Below are 16,877 nucleotides of genomic sequence, written 5' to 3' on the forward strand. Positions count from 1 at the left end.
CGAAAGCACTTTCACTTTCGATTCTCAGTAAAAACCCTCCTTAAACAACTTCTCCTCCGATTGATGATGAAAATGATGATGACAGCGCCGTATGAAGACATCGTGGCATTTATAGCTAATCATCTGAAATGTCCGATTTGTTTCGACATGTTCACAGACCCGGTCACTTTAGCATGCGGACACAGTTACTGTCTCCAGTGCATTAAAGACCATTTAAAGCGGAATGTCAGGAAAAAATGTCCTCAGTGTCGGGCTGAGCTCAGGGCAGACTGCAAACTCCGCAAAAATGTCACCATCAGCGCCATTCTGGAGTTACATGAAGTGGGGGGTCGGGAAATGTGGGACAGGGTCCCGACCGGAAGCGAGGAAAAGTTCACTCAGGTGAGGTTCATGCTCAGGTGCTCAGGTAGAGATGGGTCTGAGGGCTTTAACCTTCTCTATCTGCTTTCACTTCTGTAACACTGAAATGGAGTGGCTTGGAATCATATATATTCATATTTAACATAAAAATAACACACTGAACTGAGTTTCATTAGGACACTGTCTTATTGGCTTTTCCCAGACCTTATAATAATAACTTCTTCTTCTTCTTCTTCTTCTTCTTCTTATTATTATTATTATTAGTAGTAGTAGTAGTAGTAGTAGTTTTTAAACTGTATTTAAAACAAAGCTCTGTGACATATAGGGTCTTTAATTTTATTCTAATTATTATTTTTTAAATGATGTTTAGGATGTTTTGATTAACTACAATGTGGAGTTAGAAGTTTTGTAATGATTAATTATTTAGCTATTATACGTCTAAATCTAACTGACTGCTTACACTGAACTGTTTTTAGACACAGCAGTAACGCATTTTAAACATAACATACATTTCTAATACTGTATAAAACTGTGCCAGTTGTAGTTTTGCGATTTTAAAAGGTTAGAACCTTAAATACAAATCTCAAAAATTGAAATTCTTCAAGGATCCTGAAGGTGCAGTGGAGGGAAGTAATGGTCTTTCCCCTTAATGTAGGTAGGAAAAGACCTTTAAGACTATTACTGCTGTCACTGCTGTTCAGTAGGGGGGCAGTATTGCTCTTAAAGGTGCAGTAGGGGGCAGTATTGATCTTAAAGGTGCAGTAGGGGGGCAGTATTGCTCTTAAAGGTGCAGTAGGGGGCAGTATTGATCTTAAAGGTGCAGTAGGAGGGCAGTATTGCTCTTAAAGGTGCAGTAGGGGGCAGTATTGATCTTAAAGGTGCAGTAGGGGGCAGTATTGCTCTTAAAGGTGCAGTAGGGGGGCAGTATTGCTCTTAAATGTGCAGTAGGGGGCAGTATTGGTCTTAAAGGTGCAGTAGGGGGCAGTATTGGTCTTAAAGGTGCAGTAGGGGGGCAGTATTGCTCTTAAAGGTGCAGTAGGGGGCAGTATTGCTCTTAAAGGTGCAGTAGGGGGCAGTATTGCTCTTAAAGGTGCAGTAGGGGGCAGTATTGCTCTTAAAGGTGCAGTAGGGGGGCAGTATTGCTCTTAAAGGTGCAGTAGGGGGGCAGTATTGCTCTTAAAGGTGCAGTAGGGGGCAGTATTGCTCTTAAATGTGCAGTAGGGGGGCAGTATTGCTCTTAAAGGTGCAGTAGGGGGCAGTATTGATCTTAAAGGTGCAGTACAAGAGCTGTAATGATCTTAAATGTGCAGTAGAGGAAAGTAATCATCTTAAAGGTGCAGTACAAGAGCTGTAATGATCTTAAATGTGCAGTAGAGGAAAGTAATCATCTTAAAGGTGCAGTAGGGGACAAAAAGGATCTTAAAGGTGCAGTAGGGGACAAAAAGGATCTTAAAGGTGCAGTAGGGGGGCAGCAATCATCTTAAAAGTGCAGTAATAAGGATCTTAATAAGGATCACAATAAGGGTAAGATCACAATAAGGATCTTAAATGCAGTAGGGGGGCAGTATTGATCTTAAAGGTGCAGTAGGGGGGCAGTATTGCTCTTAAAGGTGCAGTAGGGGGGCAGTATTGCTCTTAAAGGTGCAGTAGGGGGCAGTATTGCTCTTAAAGGTGCAGTAGGGGGCAGTATTGCTCTTAAATGTGCAGTAGGGGGCAGTATTGCTCTTAAAGGTGCAGTAGGGGGGCAGTATTGCTCTTAAAGGTGCAGTAGGGGGCAGTATTGCTCTTAAAGGTGCAGTAGGGGGGCAGTATTGCTCTTAAAGGTGCAGTAGGGGGGCAGTATTGCTCTTAAAGGTGCAGTAGGGGGCAGTATTGCTCTTAAATGTGCAGTAGGGGGGCAGTATTGCTCTTAAAGGTGCAGTAGGGGGCAGTATTGATCTTAAAGGTGCAGTACAAGAGCTGTAATGATCTTAAATGTGCAGTAGAGGAAAGTAATCATCTTAAAGGTGCAGTACAAGAGCTGTAATGATCTTAAATGTGCAGTAGAGGAAAGTAATCATCTTAAAGGTGCAGTAGGGGACAAAAAGGATCTTAAAGGTGCAGTAGGGGACAAAAAGGATCTTAAAGGTGCAGTAGGGGGGCAGCAATCATCTTAAAAGTGCAGTAATAAGGATCTTAATAAGGATCACAATAAGGGTAAGATCACAATAAGGATCTTAAAGGTGCAGTAGGGGGACAGTATTGATCTTAAAGGTGCAGTAGGGGGCAGTATTGATCTTAAAGGTGCAGTAGGGGGGCAGTATTGATCTTAAAGGTGCAGTAGGGGGGCAGTATTGATCTTAAAGGTGCAGTAGGGGGCAGTATTGGTCTTAAAGGTGCAGTAGGGGGGCAGTATTGCTCTTAAATGTGCAGTAGGGGGCAGTATTGCTCTTAAAGGTGCAGTAGGGGGCAGTATTGATCTCAAAGGTGCAGTAGGGGGGCAGTATTGATCTTAAAGGTGCAGTAGGGGGGCAGTATTGATCTTAAAGGTGCAGTAGGGGGGCAGTATTGCTCTTAAAGGTGCAGTAGGGGGGCAGTATTGCTCTTAAAGGTGCAGTAGGGGGCAGTATTGGTCTTAAAGGTGCAGTAGGGGGCAGTATTGGTCTTAAAGGTGCAGTAGGGGGCAGTATTGGTCTTAAAGGTGCAGTAGGGGGGCAGTATTGCTCTTAAAGGTGCAGTAGGGGGCAGTATTGCTCTTAAAGGTGCAGTAGGGGGGCAGTATTGATCTTAAAGGTGCAGTAGGGGGCAGTATTGATCTTAAAGGTGCAGTAGGGGGGCAGTATTGCTCTTAAAGGTGCAGTAGGGGGCAGTATTGGTCTTAAAGGTGCAGTAGGGGGGCAGTATTGCTCTTAAAGGTGCAGTAGGGGGCAGTATTGGTCTTAAAGGTGCAGTAGGGGGCAGTATTGCTCTTAAAGGTGCAGTAGGGGGGCAGTATTGATCTTAAAGGTGCAGTAGGGGGCAGTATTGGTCTTAAAGGTGCAGTAGGGGGACAGTATTGATCTTAAAGGTGCAGTAGGGGGCAGTATTGGTCTTAAAGGTGCAGTAGGGGGCAGTATTGCTCTTAAAGGTGCAGTAGGGGGCAGTATTGATCTTAAAGGTGCAGTAGGGGGGCAGTATTGATCTTAAAGGTGCAGTAGGGGGCAGTATTGATCTTAAAGGTGCAGTACAAGAGCTGTAATGATCTTAAATGTGCAGTAGAGGAAAGTAATCATCTTAAAGGTGCAGTAGGGGACAAAAAGGATCTTAAAGGTGCAGTAGGGGACAAAAAGGATCTTAAAGGTGCAGTAGGGGACAAAAAGGATCTTAAAGGTGCAGTAGGGGGGCAGCAATCATCTTAAAAGTGCAGTAATAAGGATCTTAATAAGGATCACAATAAGGGTAAGATCACAATAAGGATCTTAAATGTGCAGTAGGACAACAATCTTAAAGGATCAAAAAGGATCTTAAAGGATCTAAATCATATTCACTCATCTCATGTAGCCTCATTTTTCACTGATGTTCTTCTTCAGGATGCTTTACAGAGAAAACTGGACTTCTTGAAGCAGGAGATGAAAAAGATTGAAATGCTGCAAGCAGAATTTCATTCTGTTGTTCAGGTAGGACACGAGAAAAGACACGTTACAGAAAAGACACGTTACAGAAAAGACACGTTACAGATAGGACACGTTACAGACAGGACACGTTACAGAAAGGACACGTTACAGAAAAGACACGTTACAGAAAGGACACGTTACAGAAAGGACACGTTACAGAAAAGACACGTTACATATAGGACACGTTACAGAAAGGACACGTTAGAGATAGGACACGTTACAGAAAAGACACGTTACAGAAAAGACACGTTACAGATAGGACACGTTACAGAAAAGACACGTTACAGATAGGACACGTTACAGAAAAGACACATTACAGAAAAGACACGTTACAGATAGGACACGTTACAGAAAGGACACTTTACAGATAGGACACGTTACAAAAAGGACACGTTACAGAAAGGACACGTTACAGATAGGACATGTTACAGAAAAGACACGTTACAGAAAAGACACGTTACAAAAAGGACACGTTACAGAAAAGACACGTTACAGAAAGGACACGTTACAGAAAAGACACGTTACAGAAAGGACACGTTACAGATAGGACACGTTACAGAAAGGACACGTTAGAGATAGGACACGTTACAGAAAGGACACGTTACAGAAAAGACACGTTACAGAAAGGACACGTTACAGATAGGACACGTTACAGAAAGGACACGTTAGAGATAGGACACGTTACAGAAAAGACACGTTACAGATAGGACACGTTACAGAAAAGACACGTTACAGAAAAGACACGTTACAGATAGGACACGTTACAGAAAGGACACTTTACAGATAGGACACGTTACAAAAAGGACACGTTACAGAAAGGACACGTTACAGATAGGACACGTTACAGAAAAGACACGTTACAGAAAAGACACGTTACAAAAAGGACACGTTACAGAAAAGACACGTTACAGAAAGGACACGTTACAGATAGGACACGTTACAGAAAGGACACGTTACAGAAAAGACACGTTACAGATAGGACACGTTACAGAAAGGACACGTTACAGATAGGACACGTTACAGAAAGGACACTTTACAGATAGGACACGTTACAAAAAGGACACGTTACAGAAAGGACACGTTACAGAAAAGACACGTTACAGAAAAGACACGTTACAAAAAGGACACGTTACAGATAGGACACGTTACAGAAAAGACACGTTACAAAAAGGACACGTTACAGAAAGGACACGTTACAGATAGGATGCTGTGGTTCTCTACGTATATGAAGCATAAACATGTCTTCAGCTCTTCTGTATTCCATGCAGAATGGGAGCTGTTCCCTCAGAGACAATATCAGGACTTATGAGTCATCATCTTCATCAGTGGAGGTGTTGAGTTCCTCGCTGGACTGTGAAGGAGGAAGTCAGAGTGCCGAGAACAGCCCGAGTCCTCCGTCAGCTACTCAGACTGATGAGGTGTGTTAAAGGAACAGTTTAGTGAAAAATTAAATGTACTTTATTTTCCCTGCGTACATCAAACGTAGCCGATCAGCCCGAGACGGGTTCGATGCAACGAGGCAAACTAACAACTAATGGAAGTCTGTCTCATCATTAGCTACATCATTTCCAATCAGAGATGTGAATTATCACACCATGTGCTTCGACACCCTGAGTGTCACGCTCTGGTTTTTACTTTCAGGTTGTTAAGAACTCGGAGTCTGGTTCAGAGGAGAACAGAGCGAGTGTGTCTGAGGATCCAGACTCTCTCAGAGGATCTTCCAAAGGTGGAACGTCTGCAGCTGCAGGTAAACAAGCCGCCTGTAGAATAGTATAAATATATTACTTATCGCACCTTTAATATCAGCTCCTTTGACCTCACCAATAGAGCAGCATAAACATATCATTTATTGCACCTTTAATTATGGCTACTTTCTCTCTGCTCACAGCCGATTGTTTCATATAAATATTTTATTTTCAGCTCTTTTCTTTTCGCTCACAGGCAATAGAGCGGCTTAAACATATCACTTATTGCAGCTTTAATGTCAGCTCCTATTTCTCCACCCACAGCTCTTAGCGCTGAGTTCGTCTCGCTGTCCTTCTTACACCAGCTGGGTCATCGGCGCTTGGCTTTCCTCGCTCAGAGACGGAGGATGGAGGTGAGGTCGTGTCTGTCTCTGAGGACGCAGCGCTGCCGTTTCGAGGCGTGTCAGTGGATGGCGGAGCAGGAGTTCACCGCAGGGAGGCACTATTGGGATACAGAGACGAGCGCGTGCAGTGGCTGGGCGGTCGGAGTGGCGTACGCCCACCTGGGACAAGAAGAGCGGCTCGGGAGGAGTAAATCGTCCTGGTGTATCGAGTGGAGCAGCGGCAGGTTCAGCGCCTGGCACGACGGCACAGAGACGCCGCTGAAACACACACACCCGAGCAGACTCAGAGTCCTGCTGGACATGGACGCTGGACATCTCTCCTTCTGGAGTGGAGCGGATGGAGAAGATGAGCTGTACGACGTCCGGGTGGAGTTCAGAGCCCCCGTTAGACCCGTGTTCTGGCTGTTTGGGACAAAACCAGGAAACGCCCTGTCCTTCCCCAGTCCCTGACTCTGGTCTCACTCTGTCTCGTTCTGAAATCATCCACACTGAGGATGAAAAAGACACAAAATAGCCTCAACTCTTTGCTGGTAGTTGTACTTTTTAATGTATATTGTGTGTGGACCATATTAAAATATATTATTTATCAAATACATGATGATTGTCATGTATGAAAATGATCACAAATGTGTTTTTTTAATGTACAAACTATAAATCAGACACTTACTTTTTTTAAATGGATTTTCTAAACATTTCTTTAGTATTTTACATATTTTAAGAAAAAGTTATTAAATGATTTTCTTCCTATGTATTTATCATATACATATTAAACATTCACACTGCATGCGTAACTGCTTTATTCCAGTTTAAAAATCAGATTTTTTTGAGGTTATTGCGCGTATAATTGTACATTTTTTTCTTAAACATTTTTGTGTATTTTGTTTGTTATAAATCAAAAGAATAAACTTTCATTTTATTCTTTCATTAATTAAATTTCTTCATGTCAGAAAATGTAAAAAAAACCAAAAATCAACATTTAAAGTAAAGCAAAAATAAAGTCAATTGTTTGTCTTTTGTGTTTCTTGAGTCGAATTAAACAAAAATAAAAATCATACTTTTGATAACGTTAAGGAAACAGTTGAGCTGTTCAATCAGTGGACGTGGCGTGATGACGTAGGCGCGTACGTAAACACGTAACGTTTAAAAACCCGGAAGTGCGCTACCCGGCGAGCGAATGAATAAACCGGCGATGTTTCACAACATATAATGCAAAATCACATTTATATTTCATCTAAAAATATATATCTAAATATATCTATATATATAAATGTGTATATGGCCTGAAAATCTTTGATAAAGAGGATGGATTTAAGTTAAATCACCTCTAAGGATATTTTGGCTTATGCGCATGCGTGATGTCTGAGCTGTAATAATATCCTCAGTATTATAGAGACTCTGCTACATGACATCTGAGATTAGAAATTAGGAAAGATGAGGAAAGACGTGCGGATTTTACTCGTCGGAGAGCGTGAGTCATCTGTTTCTGTCTTTTATCATCTGACTGACTAAAATAAATTCGACCTACTTTCCTGGACTCAGCAGTGATCCCTGAAAATCCTTTCTGAAAATATACTACAGCTCTAAGAAGGTCATATATACAGTAACACCGTGCGTTATTAGGCTTTATAGCGCTTCATATGCAGAGCAGAGGGGTAAAGGAAGGCAGGCTAGACATGTCATGGCCTCAGGTTTCCAAGCACTTTCTAATTTATATATGACATAAACATCTCTCTGTATAGACTCTTGTTAATGTGTGAGAAAGAGTGCTGCCATGTGATATATAAATACATATTATAATTCAATGAAATTATTTCCTGAAGGATCTGAACATCATCTGACATCTAGTGATGTCATGAGTGTGTGTGTGTGTGTGTGTGTGTGTAGCTGAATATCACAGTGAAGATGCATGGCATGTCATCCTTATAGTTAAAAGAAAAAACTATTTGTGTTATAGGATTTTAGGACAAGAAGTTGCATTTTATGTCAGATGATTTTAAACCCCAGTTAGATCTTCTAATGCTGAAATTCTAGCAAGGAAAGACTCCGTTCTCTCAGGGGTGTGGTGCAGGATGGGAGGAGCTCAGAATGCTTTATGAGTAAAGTCTAAAAAAGTACAGCTCTGCCCCTGTTTAACGTCTCTCGCGTTCTGGATCAGGATTTCTTCTATACAAGGATTTCCTTGTATTTGGCTCCATCCACTCCATCTTGTCTTCCCTGCTGACGAAAAGCAACACGATGCTACCACCACCAGGGCATCCGGGCTCCGTTCGTGTCAGGATTACTAGCTGCAAACCTCAGCGATTTTAACCAGAAGAACACGTTATCTGGTTTTCCACACACAGATTAAATCTAGTACAGTCTGTTAGTGTGTAATTTGGTCGACTTATCAGTTGTTGCAGAGGCGCGTGGCATGTGACATTTCCAAACTGCTTAATGAAGCACTTCTCTGATCTTCTGAAGCCTGTCGATTAGGAAACACACACCAGAATTTAGCCCACAGTTTAATTCAGTTTTCTGATTTTTCTCATTTCACACCTCATTTGACTCATCAGTGTGTTAGTGCAGGGTGTAAATACTTTATGCAGAAGTACTCAGTTTTACTGCTAATATTATTCGTAATATTGCTTTTAGGCAAATATCATAAGAAAAAAGGAAGCTGTTATAATAATTAGTTATAATAATAAAATGTAATGTAAAATCTGTATCAGAATCCCCGTTATTGCCGAGTACCGTGTGTTTACATGTACGAGGAACTTGTCTTGGTGTACTGGTGCTTAGTAATAACAGTAAAATACAAGAAATAAAAATAATATCAATAAGGTAAACATTGTAAGGTACGATAATAAAGTAAAAGAGAAAAGAAAGTTATAAATATAAAGAATCTATAAAGCTATGAAAACTATGAGCATAAATATAAAAATATAAAAATTTAGAAAAATAAAAATAGAGACATTGATAATACATGTTTTATTTGAATTTGTCCAAGTAAAAAGATATTTTTTGTGGATCTTGTTTTTTAAAAAAATCTTTTAAAAATGCACCAAATGAATAGAAAATCTTCATTATGCTAATAATATATTGCAATGTTTTTTTTTTTTAATTATTATAATTTAAATATTTTCTTTTCTTATAAAGATATTGAGTGTTTAGAGTCCAAATGAACTTGAAAACATTTAAAACATTTAAATTAATTTCTTAAGCACATTTTACAGCAATTTGAATCATCAGAAAAATATTGAATATACTGTAAGAGTGAATAAAACTCACTTCCACACGTTCCAGCGCAGTAATGCTGCACAGACAAAAGCCACATATACGTATAGATTAGTTATAAAATCTTTAACGTATGTCTGTGTGTGTGTGTGTGTGTGTGTGTGTGTGTGTGTGTGTGTGAACAGCCAAAGTGGGGAAGACGTCTCTGATCATGTCTCTGGTCAGCGAGGAGTTTCCTGATGTTGTAGGTCGACTCATATTTCATTTTTTTTTTGTATATTTTCTCACTCCGCTGTTTTTGTGGCTGATTTGATGTGTTTGTGTTTGTGTTTGTGTCTCTTTAGGTTCCCTACAAAGTGGAGGAGATCACTATTCCCGCTGACGTCACGCCCGAGAGAGTCCCTACACACATAGTGGACTACTCAGGTAGTGAACGACCAGATTAAGAGCACTTCCTGTCACATGACATACGACCTTAAAGTGAATGAATGCGTTTTAAATGTTCCCAGAAGCTGAACAGACAGACGAGCAGCTTTATCAGGAGATCTCTAAGGTATAATTTGCATAAATCATAAATGCACTGAATGCACTGAGGTTTGTCCCCGTGGTGCTTATTTATACACATCTGTCTCTCTTTGCAGGCAAATGTTATATGCATCGTGTACGCCGTCAATAACAGGAAGTCGCTTGAGAAAGTGAGTCACTGTGATGTTTCAGGTTCCTCTCAGAAATGGTGTAATTAATAATGTAATAAAGTCTTTAGGGGAACTTGTGAAAGAGTTGCTAAAGTCACCTGAGGGCATAAAACATAGAAATCATCATGTTATTGCATCAAGGAAATGTAGAGCCCTGGCAACACAGGATAAAATAAATCTATAAATCTATTATTATTATCATTATTATTATTATTAAATGAAATGAAAGCCTTTATTGTCATTGTATATCTCTGTATACAACGACATTAGTATCACTGCTTCTGACTGGTGTTATAAAAACAAGCATATAACATTAGACAATAAATAAGAGTATAAAGTGAGTATACTGTATAGTATAAGAGTATGTATGTATGTACAGCAGGTGTACAGTATAGAATAAAGTATAATATTAGTATAATAAAGTCAGAATATTGCACATTGAACATTCAGAACGTTCTGAATAAGTGAGCAGTGATAGATTAGATTAGATTCAACTTTATTGTCATTACACATGTATAAATACAGAGTAACGAAATGCAGTTAAGCATCTAATCAGTAGTGCAAAAAGCAGCAAGTGCAGTATGTACAGTATAAACAGTAGTAAATATAAATATAAACAGTATGTATAAACAGTAGTAAATAGATAGAATTGCACATTAACCTCTACACTGGTGTAAACAGTTTATTATAGACACACAGAAGTACAGACTGAAATGGAATAAGTGACTGTAGTTGAGGAAGTGAGCAGAGACAGTAACTGCACATTTACTTTCTACATTTAGTGCATTGAGAGTTTAGAGTCCTGATAAATAAAGTGATCAGGTGATAGTATTGCACACTGACATGCTACATATGATATTAAACAGCAAGTGTAGACAGAAGAAGAGATGGTTGAAATAAGTCACTGGAGTTGGACACAGTGATCAGAGGGAGTACTGTACATTGATATTTTACATTTAGTGCATTTGTGAGTTTATAGTCCTGATAGCATTTGGGGAAAAACTGTCCTGAAAGCGAGTGGTGCTTGTTCTTCAGGATCTGTAGCGCCTGCCTGAGGGTGTTTGTCTGGGTGTGACGTGTCCTCGATGAGGTTTTTGGCCCTAGTGAGATAGCAGGAGCAGGAAATGTCTTCCAGGGAGGGCAGTGAGCAGCCAGTGATTATTTTAGGCTGTGATTATTGTGATTGTTGATTATCTTTTGGACGGCTCTCTTATCTGCTGCAGTGCAACTGGAGAACCACGGAAATGCTGGATACTAGCACACTTTCGATGGAGGAGCGGTAAAAGATCATCAGCAGCTTGCACTCCAGGCTGTTTTTCCTGAGCACTCTGAGGAAGTGTAGCTGTTCCTGCGCCTTTCTGATGACAGCATTATTATTATTATTATTATTATTATTATTAGGAGTAGTAGTATAACAACAACAACAACAGCAATAATAATAATAATAATCTTTATTACATATTATAGATAAAATGCAGCTCAAAGTGATTTACAAGGAAATTAAAAAAGACAATAAAAAAAGAAAATAATAACAACTGATTAGGGACATAATATGAGCAGCAATAAATAATAATAAAATATGTAGAATAATTAATAAAATGAAATTAAAAATTATAACAGAAGAAATTATTTTTTAAAATAGTGTTTTCAAATGCATTTAGCTGCTTTTTAAAAATATAAAAATATATATAAAATGTATTTATATCTGGGACATAGAACCTCAAAACACAGAACTCTGGGAAAATAAGGTGCTATGGAAATTTTTTGGAAAGAGACGAATGCTTCCAAGACATTTTCAGTGAGAGTAACTAAGACCCTGGAGACGTGGAGACCCCGAGGGACTGTAGGACTGTTTCCTGACTTTTAAAGGAGCGTGTGATGTGGAGAAAATCTCAGGTACTTTATCATAACACAGATTTAACATCAGGAGTTCTAACACGTGATGGTTTCTCTCCTCAGGTGACGAGTCACTGGATCCCTCTGATCAACGAGAGGACGGATAAAGACAGCAGGTCAGAGAGCAACACACACTCTGCTGCTGAGTTCTGGATTGTGATTGGTCCGAAGGTGTTGATTAATTCTCTGTAACAGCAGCTCTGACAGTAGCGCAGGTTTAATATGCTATGGTTTCTATAGCAACAGCTCGTTCACAGGGACTCGTACAGCGGACGTTCCACATAAACGGATTAAACAGGTTTTGATCCTCTCGCACTCCAGAGCTGAGATCTGAGCCTCTCGTTTACAAAATATTACACTCAGTAAAGTACACTCAGTAAAGTACACTCAGTAAAGTTCACTCAGTAAAGTACACTCAGTAAAGTTCACTCAGTAAAGTACACTCAGTAAAGTACACTCAGTAAAGTACACTCAGTAAAGTTCACTCAATAAAGTACACTCAGTAAAGTACACTCAGTAAAGTACACTCAGTAAAGTACACTCAGTAAAGTTCACTCAATAAAGTACACTCAGTAAAGTACACTCAGTAAAGTATACTCAGTAAAGTTCACTCGGTAAAGTATACTCGGTAAAGTACACTCAGTAAAGTACACTCAGTAAAGTACACTCAGTAAAGTTCACTCAGGAAAGTACACTCGGTAAAGTACACTCGGTAAAGTACACTCGGTAAAGTACACACGGTAAAGTACACTCGGTAAAGTACACTCAGTAAAGTACACTCAGTAAAGTACACTCGGTAAAGTACACTCAGAAAAGTACACACGGTAAAGTACACTCGGTAAAGTATACTCAGTAAAGTACACTCAGTAAAGTACACTCAGTAAAGTACACTCAGTAAAGTATACTCGGTAAAGTACACTCGGTAAAGTACACTCGGTAAAGTACACTCGGTAAAGTTCACTCAGTAAAGTATACTCAGTAAAGTACACTCAGTAAAGTACACTCAGTAAAGTTCACTCAGTAAAGTATACTCAGTAAAGTACACTCAGTAAAGTACACTCAGTAAAGTATACTCAGTAAAGTACACTCAGTAAAGTATACTCAGTAAAGTACACTCAGTAAAGTACACTCAGTAAAGTACACTCAGTAAAGTATACTCAGTAAAGTATACTCAGTAAAGTACACTCAGTAAAGTATACTCGGTAAAGTACACTCGGTAAAGTACACACGGTAAAGTACACACGGTAAAGTACACTCGGTAAAGTACACTCAGTAAAGTACACTCAGGAAAGTACACTCGGTAAAGTACACTCAGGAAAGTACACTCGGTAAAGTACACTCGGTAAAGTACACTCAGGAAAGTACACTCAGGAAAGTACACTCGGTAAAGTACACTCGGTAAAGTACACTCAGTAAAGTACACACGGTAAAGTACACTCGGTAAAGTACACTCAGTAAAGTACACTCAGTAAAGTACACTCAGTAAAGTACACTCAGAAAAGTACACACGGTAAAGTACACTCGGTAAAGTACACTCAGTAAAGTACACTCAGTAAAGTACACTCAGTAAAGTACACTCAGGAAAGTACACTCAGTAAAGTATACTCAGTAAAGTATACTCAGTAAAGTTCACTCAGTAAAGTACACTCAGTAAAGTTCACTCAGTAAAGTATACTCAGTAAAGTACACTCAGTAAAGTATACTCGGTAAAGTACACTCGGTAAAGTACACACGGTAAAGTACACACGGTAAAGTACACTCGGTAAAGTACACTCGGTAAAGTACACTCGGTAAAGTACACTCGGTAAAGTACACTCGGTAAAGTATACTCGGTAAAGTTCACTCAATAAAGTACACTTAGTAAAGTACACTCAGTAAAGTATACTCAGTAAAGTATACTCAGTAAAGTACACTCAGTAAAGTACACTCAGTAAAGTATACTCAGTAAAGTACACTCAGTAAAGTACACTCAGTAAAGTATACTCAGTAAAGTACACTCAGTAAAGTATACTCGGTAAGGTACACTCGGTAAAGTACACACGGTAAAGTACACTCAGGAAAGTACACTCGGTAAAGTACACTCAGGAAAGTACACTCGGTAAAGTACACTCGGTAAAGTACACTCGGTAAAGTACACTCAGGAAAGTACACTCAGTAAAGTATACTCAGTAAAGTATACTCAGTAAAGTACACTCAGTAAAGTATACTCGGTAAAGTACACTCGGTAAAGTACACTCAGTAAAGTACACTCAGGAAAGTACACTCGGTAAAGTACACTCAGGAAAGTACACTCGGTAAAGTACACTCGGTAAAGTACACTCGGTAAAGTACACTCAGGAAAGTACACTCGGTAAAGTACACTCGGTAAAGTACACTCGGTAAAGTACACTCAGTAAAGTACACACGGTAAAGTACACTCGGTAAAGTACACTCGGTAAAGTACACTCAGTAAAGTACACTCAGTAAAGTATACTCAGTAAAGTACACTCAGTAAAGTACACTCGGTAAAGTACACTCAGTAAAGTATACTCGGTAAAGTACACTCAGTAAAGTACACTCAGTAAAGTACACTCAGTAAAGTATACTCAGTAAAGTACACTCAGTAAAGTATACTCAGTAAAGTACACTCAGTAAAGTACACTCAGTAAAGTACACTCAGTAAAGTATACTCAGTAAAGTATACTCAGTAAAGTACACTCGGTAAAGTATACTCGGTAAAGTACACTCGGTAAAGTACACACGGTAAAGTACACACGGTAAAGTACACTCGGTAAAGTACACTCAGTAAAGTACACTCAGGAAAGTACACTCGGTAAAGTACACTCAGGAAAGTACACTCGGTAAAGTACACTCGGTAAAGTACACTCAGGAAAGTACACTCAGGAAAGTACACTCGGTAAAGTACACTCGGTAAAGTACACTCAGTAAAGTACACACGGTAAAGTACACTCGGTAAAGTACACTCAGTAAAGTACACTCAGTAAAGTACACTCAGTAAAGTACACTCAGAAAAGTACACACGGTAAAGTACACTCGGTAAAGTACACTCAGTAAAGTACACTCAGTAAAGTACACTCAGTAAAGTACACTCAGGAAAGTACACTCAGTAAAGTATACTCAGTAAAGTATACTCAGTAAAGTTCACTCAGTAAAGTACACTCAGTAAAGTTCACTCAGTAAAGTATACTCAGTAAAGTATACTCAGTAAAGTACACTCAGTAAAGTATACTCAGTAAAGTACACTCGGTAAAGTACACTCTGTAAAGTACACTCGGTAAAGTACACTCAGTAAAGTTCACTCAGTAAAGTTCACTCAGTAAAGTTCACTCAGTAAAGTACACTCAGTAAAGTACACTCGGTAAAGTATACTCAGTAAAGTTCACTCAGTAAAGTACATTCAGTAAAGTTCACTCAATAAAGTACACTCAGTAAAGTACACTCAGTAAAGTACACTCAGGAAAGTACACTCGGTAAAGTACACTCAGGAAAGTACACTCGGTAAAGTACACTCGGTAAAGTACACTCGGTAAAGTACACTCAGGAAAGTACACTCGGTAAAGTACACTCGGTAAAGTACACTCGGTAAAGTACACTCAGTAAAGTACACACGGTAAAGTACACTCGGTAAAGTACACTCAGTAAAGTACACTCAGTAAAGTACACTCAGTAAAGTACACTCAGAAAAGTACACACGGTAAAGTACACTCGGTAAAGTATACTCAGTAAAGTACACTCAGGAAAGTACACTCAGTAAAGTACACTCAGGAAAGTACACATGGTAAAGTACACTCGGTAAAGTACACTCAGGAAAGTACACTCAGTAAAGTACACTCAGTAAAGTATACTCAGTAAAGTACACTCAGGAAAGTACACACGGTAAAGTACACTCGGTAAAGTACACTCAGTAAAGTACACTCAGTAAAGTACACTCAGGAAAGTACACACGGTAAAGTACACTCGGTAAAGTACACTCAGTAAAGTACACTCAGTAAAGTATACTCAGTAAAGTTCACTCAGTAAAGTACACTCAGTAAAGTACACTCAGTAAAGTACACTCAGGAAAGTACACACGGTAAAGTACACTCGGTAAAGTACACTCGGTAAAGTACACTCGGTAAAGTACACTCGGTAAAGTATACTCGGTAAAGTACACTCGGTAAAGTACACTCAGTAAAGTACACTCAGGAAAGTACACTCAGTAAAGTACACTCAGAAAAGTACACACGGTAAAGTACACTCAGTAAAGTACACTCAGTAAAGTACACTCGGTAAAGTACACTCGGTAAAGTACACTCAGTAAAGTACACTCAGGAAAGTACACTCGGTAAAGTACACTCGGTAAAGTACACTCAGTAAAGTACACTCAGTAAAGTATACTCAGTAAAGTACACTCAGTAAAGTACACTCGGTAAAGTATACTCGGTAAAGTATACTCGGTAAAGTACACTCGGTAAAGTACACTCGGTAAAGTACACTCGGTAAAGTATACTAGGTAAAGTACACTCGGTAAAGTACACTCGGTAAAGTACACTCGGTAAAGTACACTCGGTAAAGTATACTCAGTAAAGTACACTCAGTAAAGTTCACTCAATAAAGTACACTCAGTAAAGTACACTCAGTAAAGTACACTCAGGAAAGTACACTCAGTAAAGTATACTCAGTAAAGTATACTCAGTAAAGTTCACTCAGTAAAGTACACTCAGTAAAGTACACTCAGTAAAGTTCACTCAGTAAAGTATACTCAGTAAAGTATACTCAGTAAAGTACACTCAGTAAAGTATACTCGGTAAAGTACACTCAGGAAAGTACACTCGGTAAAGTACACTCAGAAAAGTACACTCAGGAAAGTACACTCAGTAAAGTACACTCAGTAAAGTACACTCAGGAAAGTACACATGGTAAAGTACACTCGGTAAAGTACACTCAGGAAAGTACACTCGGTAAAGTATACTCAGTAAAGTACACTCAGGAAAGTACACACGGTAAAGTACA

General features: G+C 39.3%; 2 protein-coding genes across 3 annotated transcripts in view; both read left to right on the top strand.

Annotated features, from left to right (window-relative positions):
* Nucleotides 1-31: 31 nt before the first annotated feature.
* On the top strand, nucleotides 32-6,773 carry LOC113523660 (E3 ubiquitin-protein ligase RNF135). The gene is made up of 5 exons (XM_034309883.2): nucleotides 32-381; nucleotides 3,909-3,995; nucleotides 5,261-5,410; nucleotides 5,634-5,739; nucleotides 6,002-6,773. The coding sequence occupies exons 1-5, from the start codon at nucleotides 64-66 to the stop codon at nucleotides 6,529-6,531; spliced, it is 1,191 nt and encodes a 396-aa protein (XP_034165774.2). The 5' UTR covers nucleotides 32-63; the 3' UTR covers nucleotides 6,532-6,773.
* A 605-nt stretch (nucleotides 6,774-7,378) lies between these two features.
* Nucleotides 7,379-16,877, top strand: part of rhot1b (ras homolog family member T1) — a 31,841-nt gene continuing 22,342 nt past the window's right edge. The window contains exons 1-6 of one of the 2 annotated variants that reach the window (XM_034310514.2): nucleotides 7,379-7,549; nucleotides 9,480-9,538; nucleotides 9,639-9,720; nucleotides 9,804-9,847; nucleotides 9,936-9,989; nucleotides 11,949-12,001. In XM_034310514.2, the coding sequence (XP_034166405.1) occupies nucleotides 7,513-7,549; nucleotides 9,480-9,538; nucleotides 9,639-9,720; nucleotides 9,804-9,847; nucleotides 9,936-9,989; nucleotides 11,949-12,001 (329 nt within the window). In that variant the 5' untranslated portion in view covers nucleotides 7,379-7,512. The remainder of the gene's footprint in view (nucleotides 7,550-9,479; nucleotides 9,539-9,638; nucleotides 9,721-9,803; nucleotides 9,848-9,935; nucleotides 9,990-11,948; nucleotides 12,002-16,877) is intronic. The other variant, XM_034310507.2, reaches the window with a different exon arrangement.

Source organism: Pangasianodon hypophthalmus, chromosome 2 (genome assembly GCF_027358585.1).
Source record: "Pangasianodon hypophthalmus isolate fPanHyp1 chromosome 2, fPanHyp1.pri, whole genome shotgun sequence".
Taxonomy (NCBI): Eukaryota; Metazoa; Chordata; class Actinopteri; order Siluriformes; family Pangasiidae; genus Pangasianodon; species Pangasianodon hypophthalmus.

Excerpts from the sequence above, each read along its gene's own strand:
- LOC113523660 (XM_034309883.2), top strand. The coding sequence starts at position 64 with ATGATGAAAATGATGATGACAGCGCCGTATGAAGACATCGTGGCATTT. Across the intron at positions 3,996-5,260 it reads AATTTCATTCTGTTGTTCAG|AATGGGAGCTGTTCCCTCAG; the intron begins GTAGGACACGAG and ends TATTCCATGCAG. Across the intron at positions 5,411-5,633 it reads CAGCTACTCAGACTGATGAG|GTTGTTAAGAACTCGGAGTC; the intron begins GTGTGTTAAAGG and ends TTTTACTTTCAG.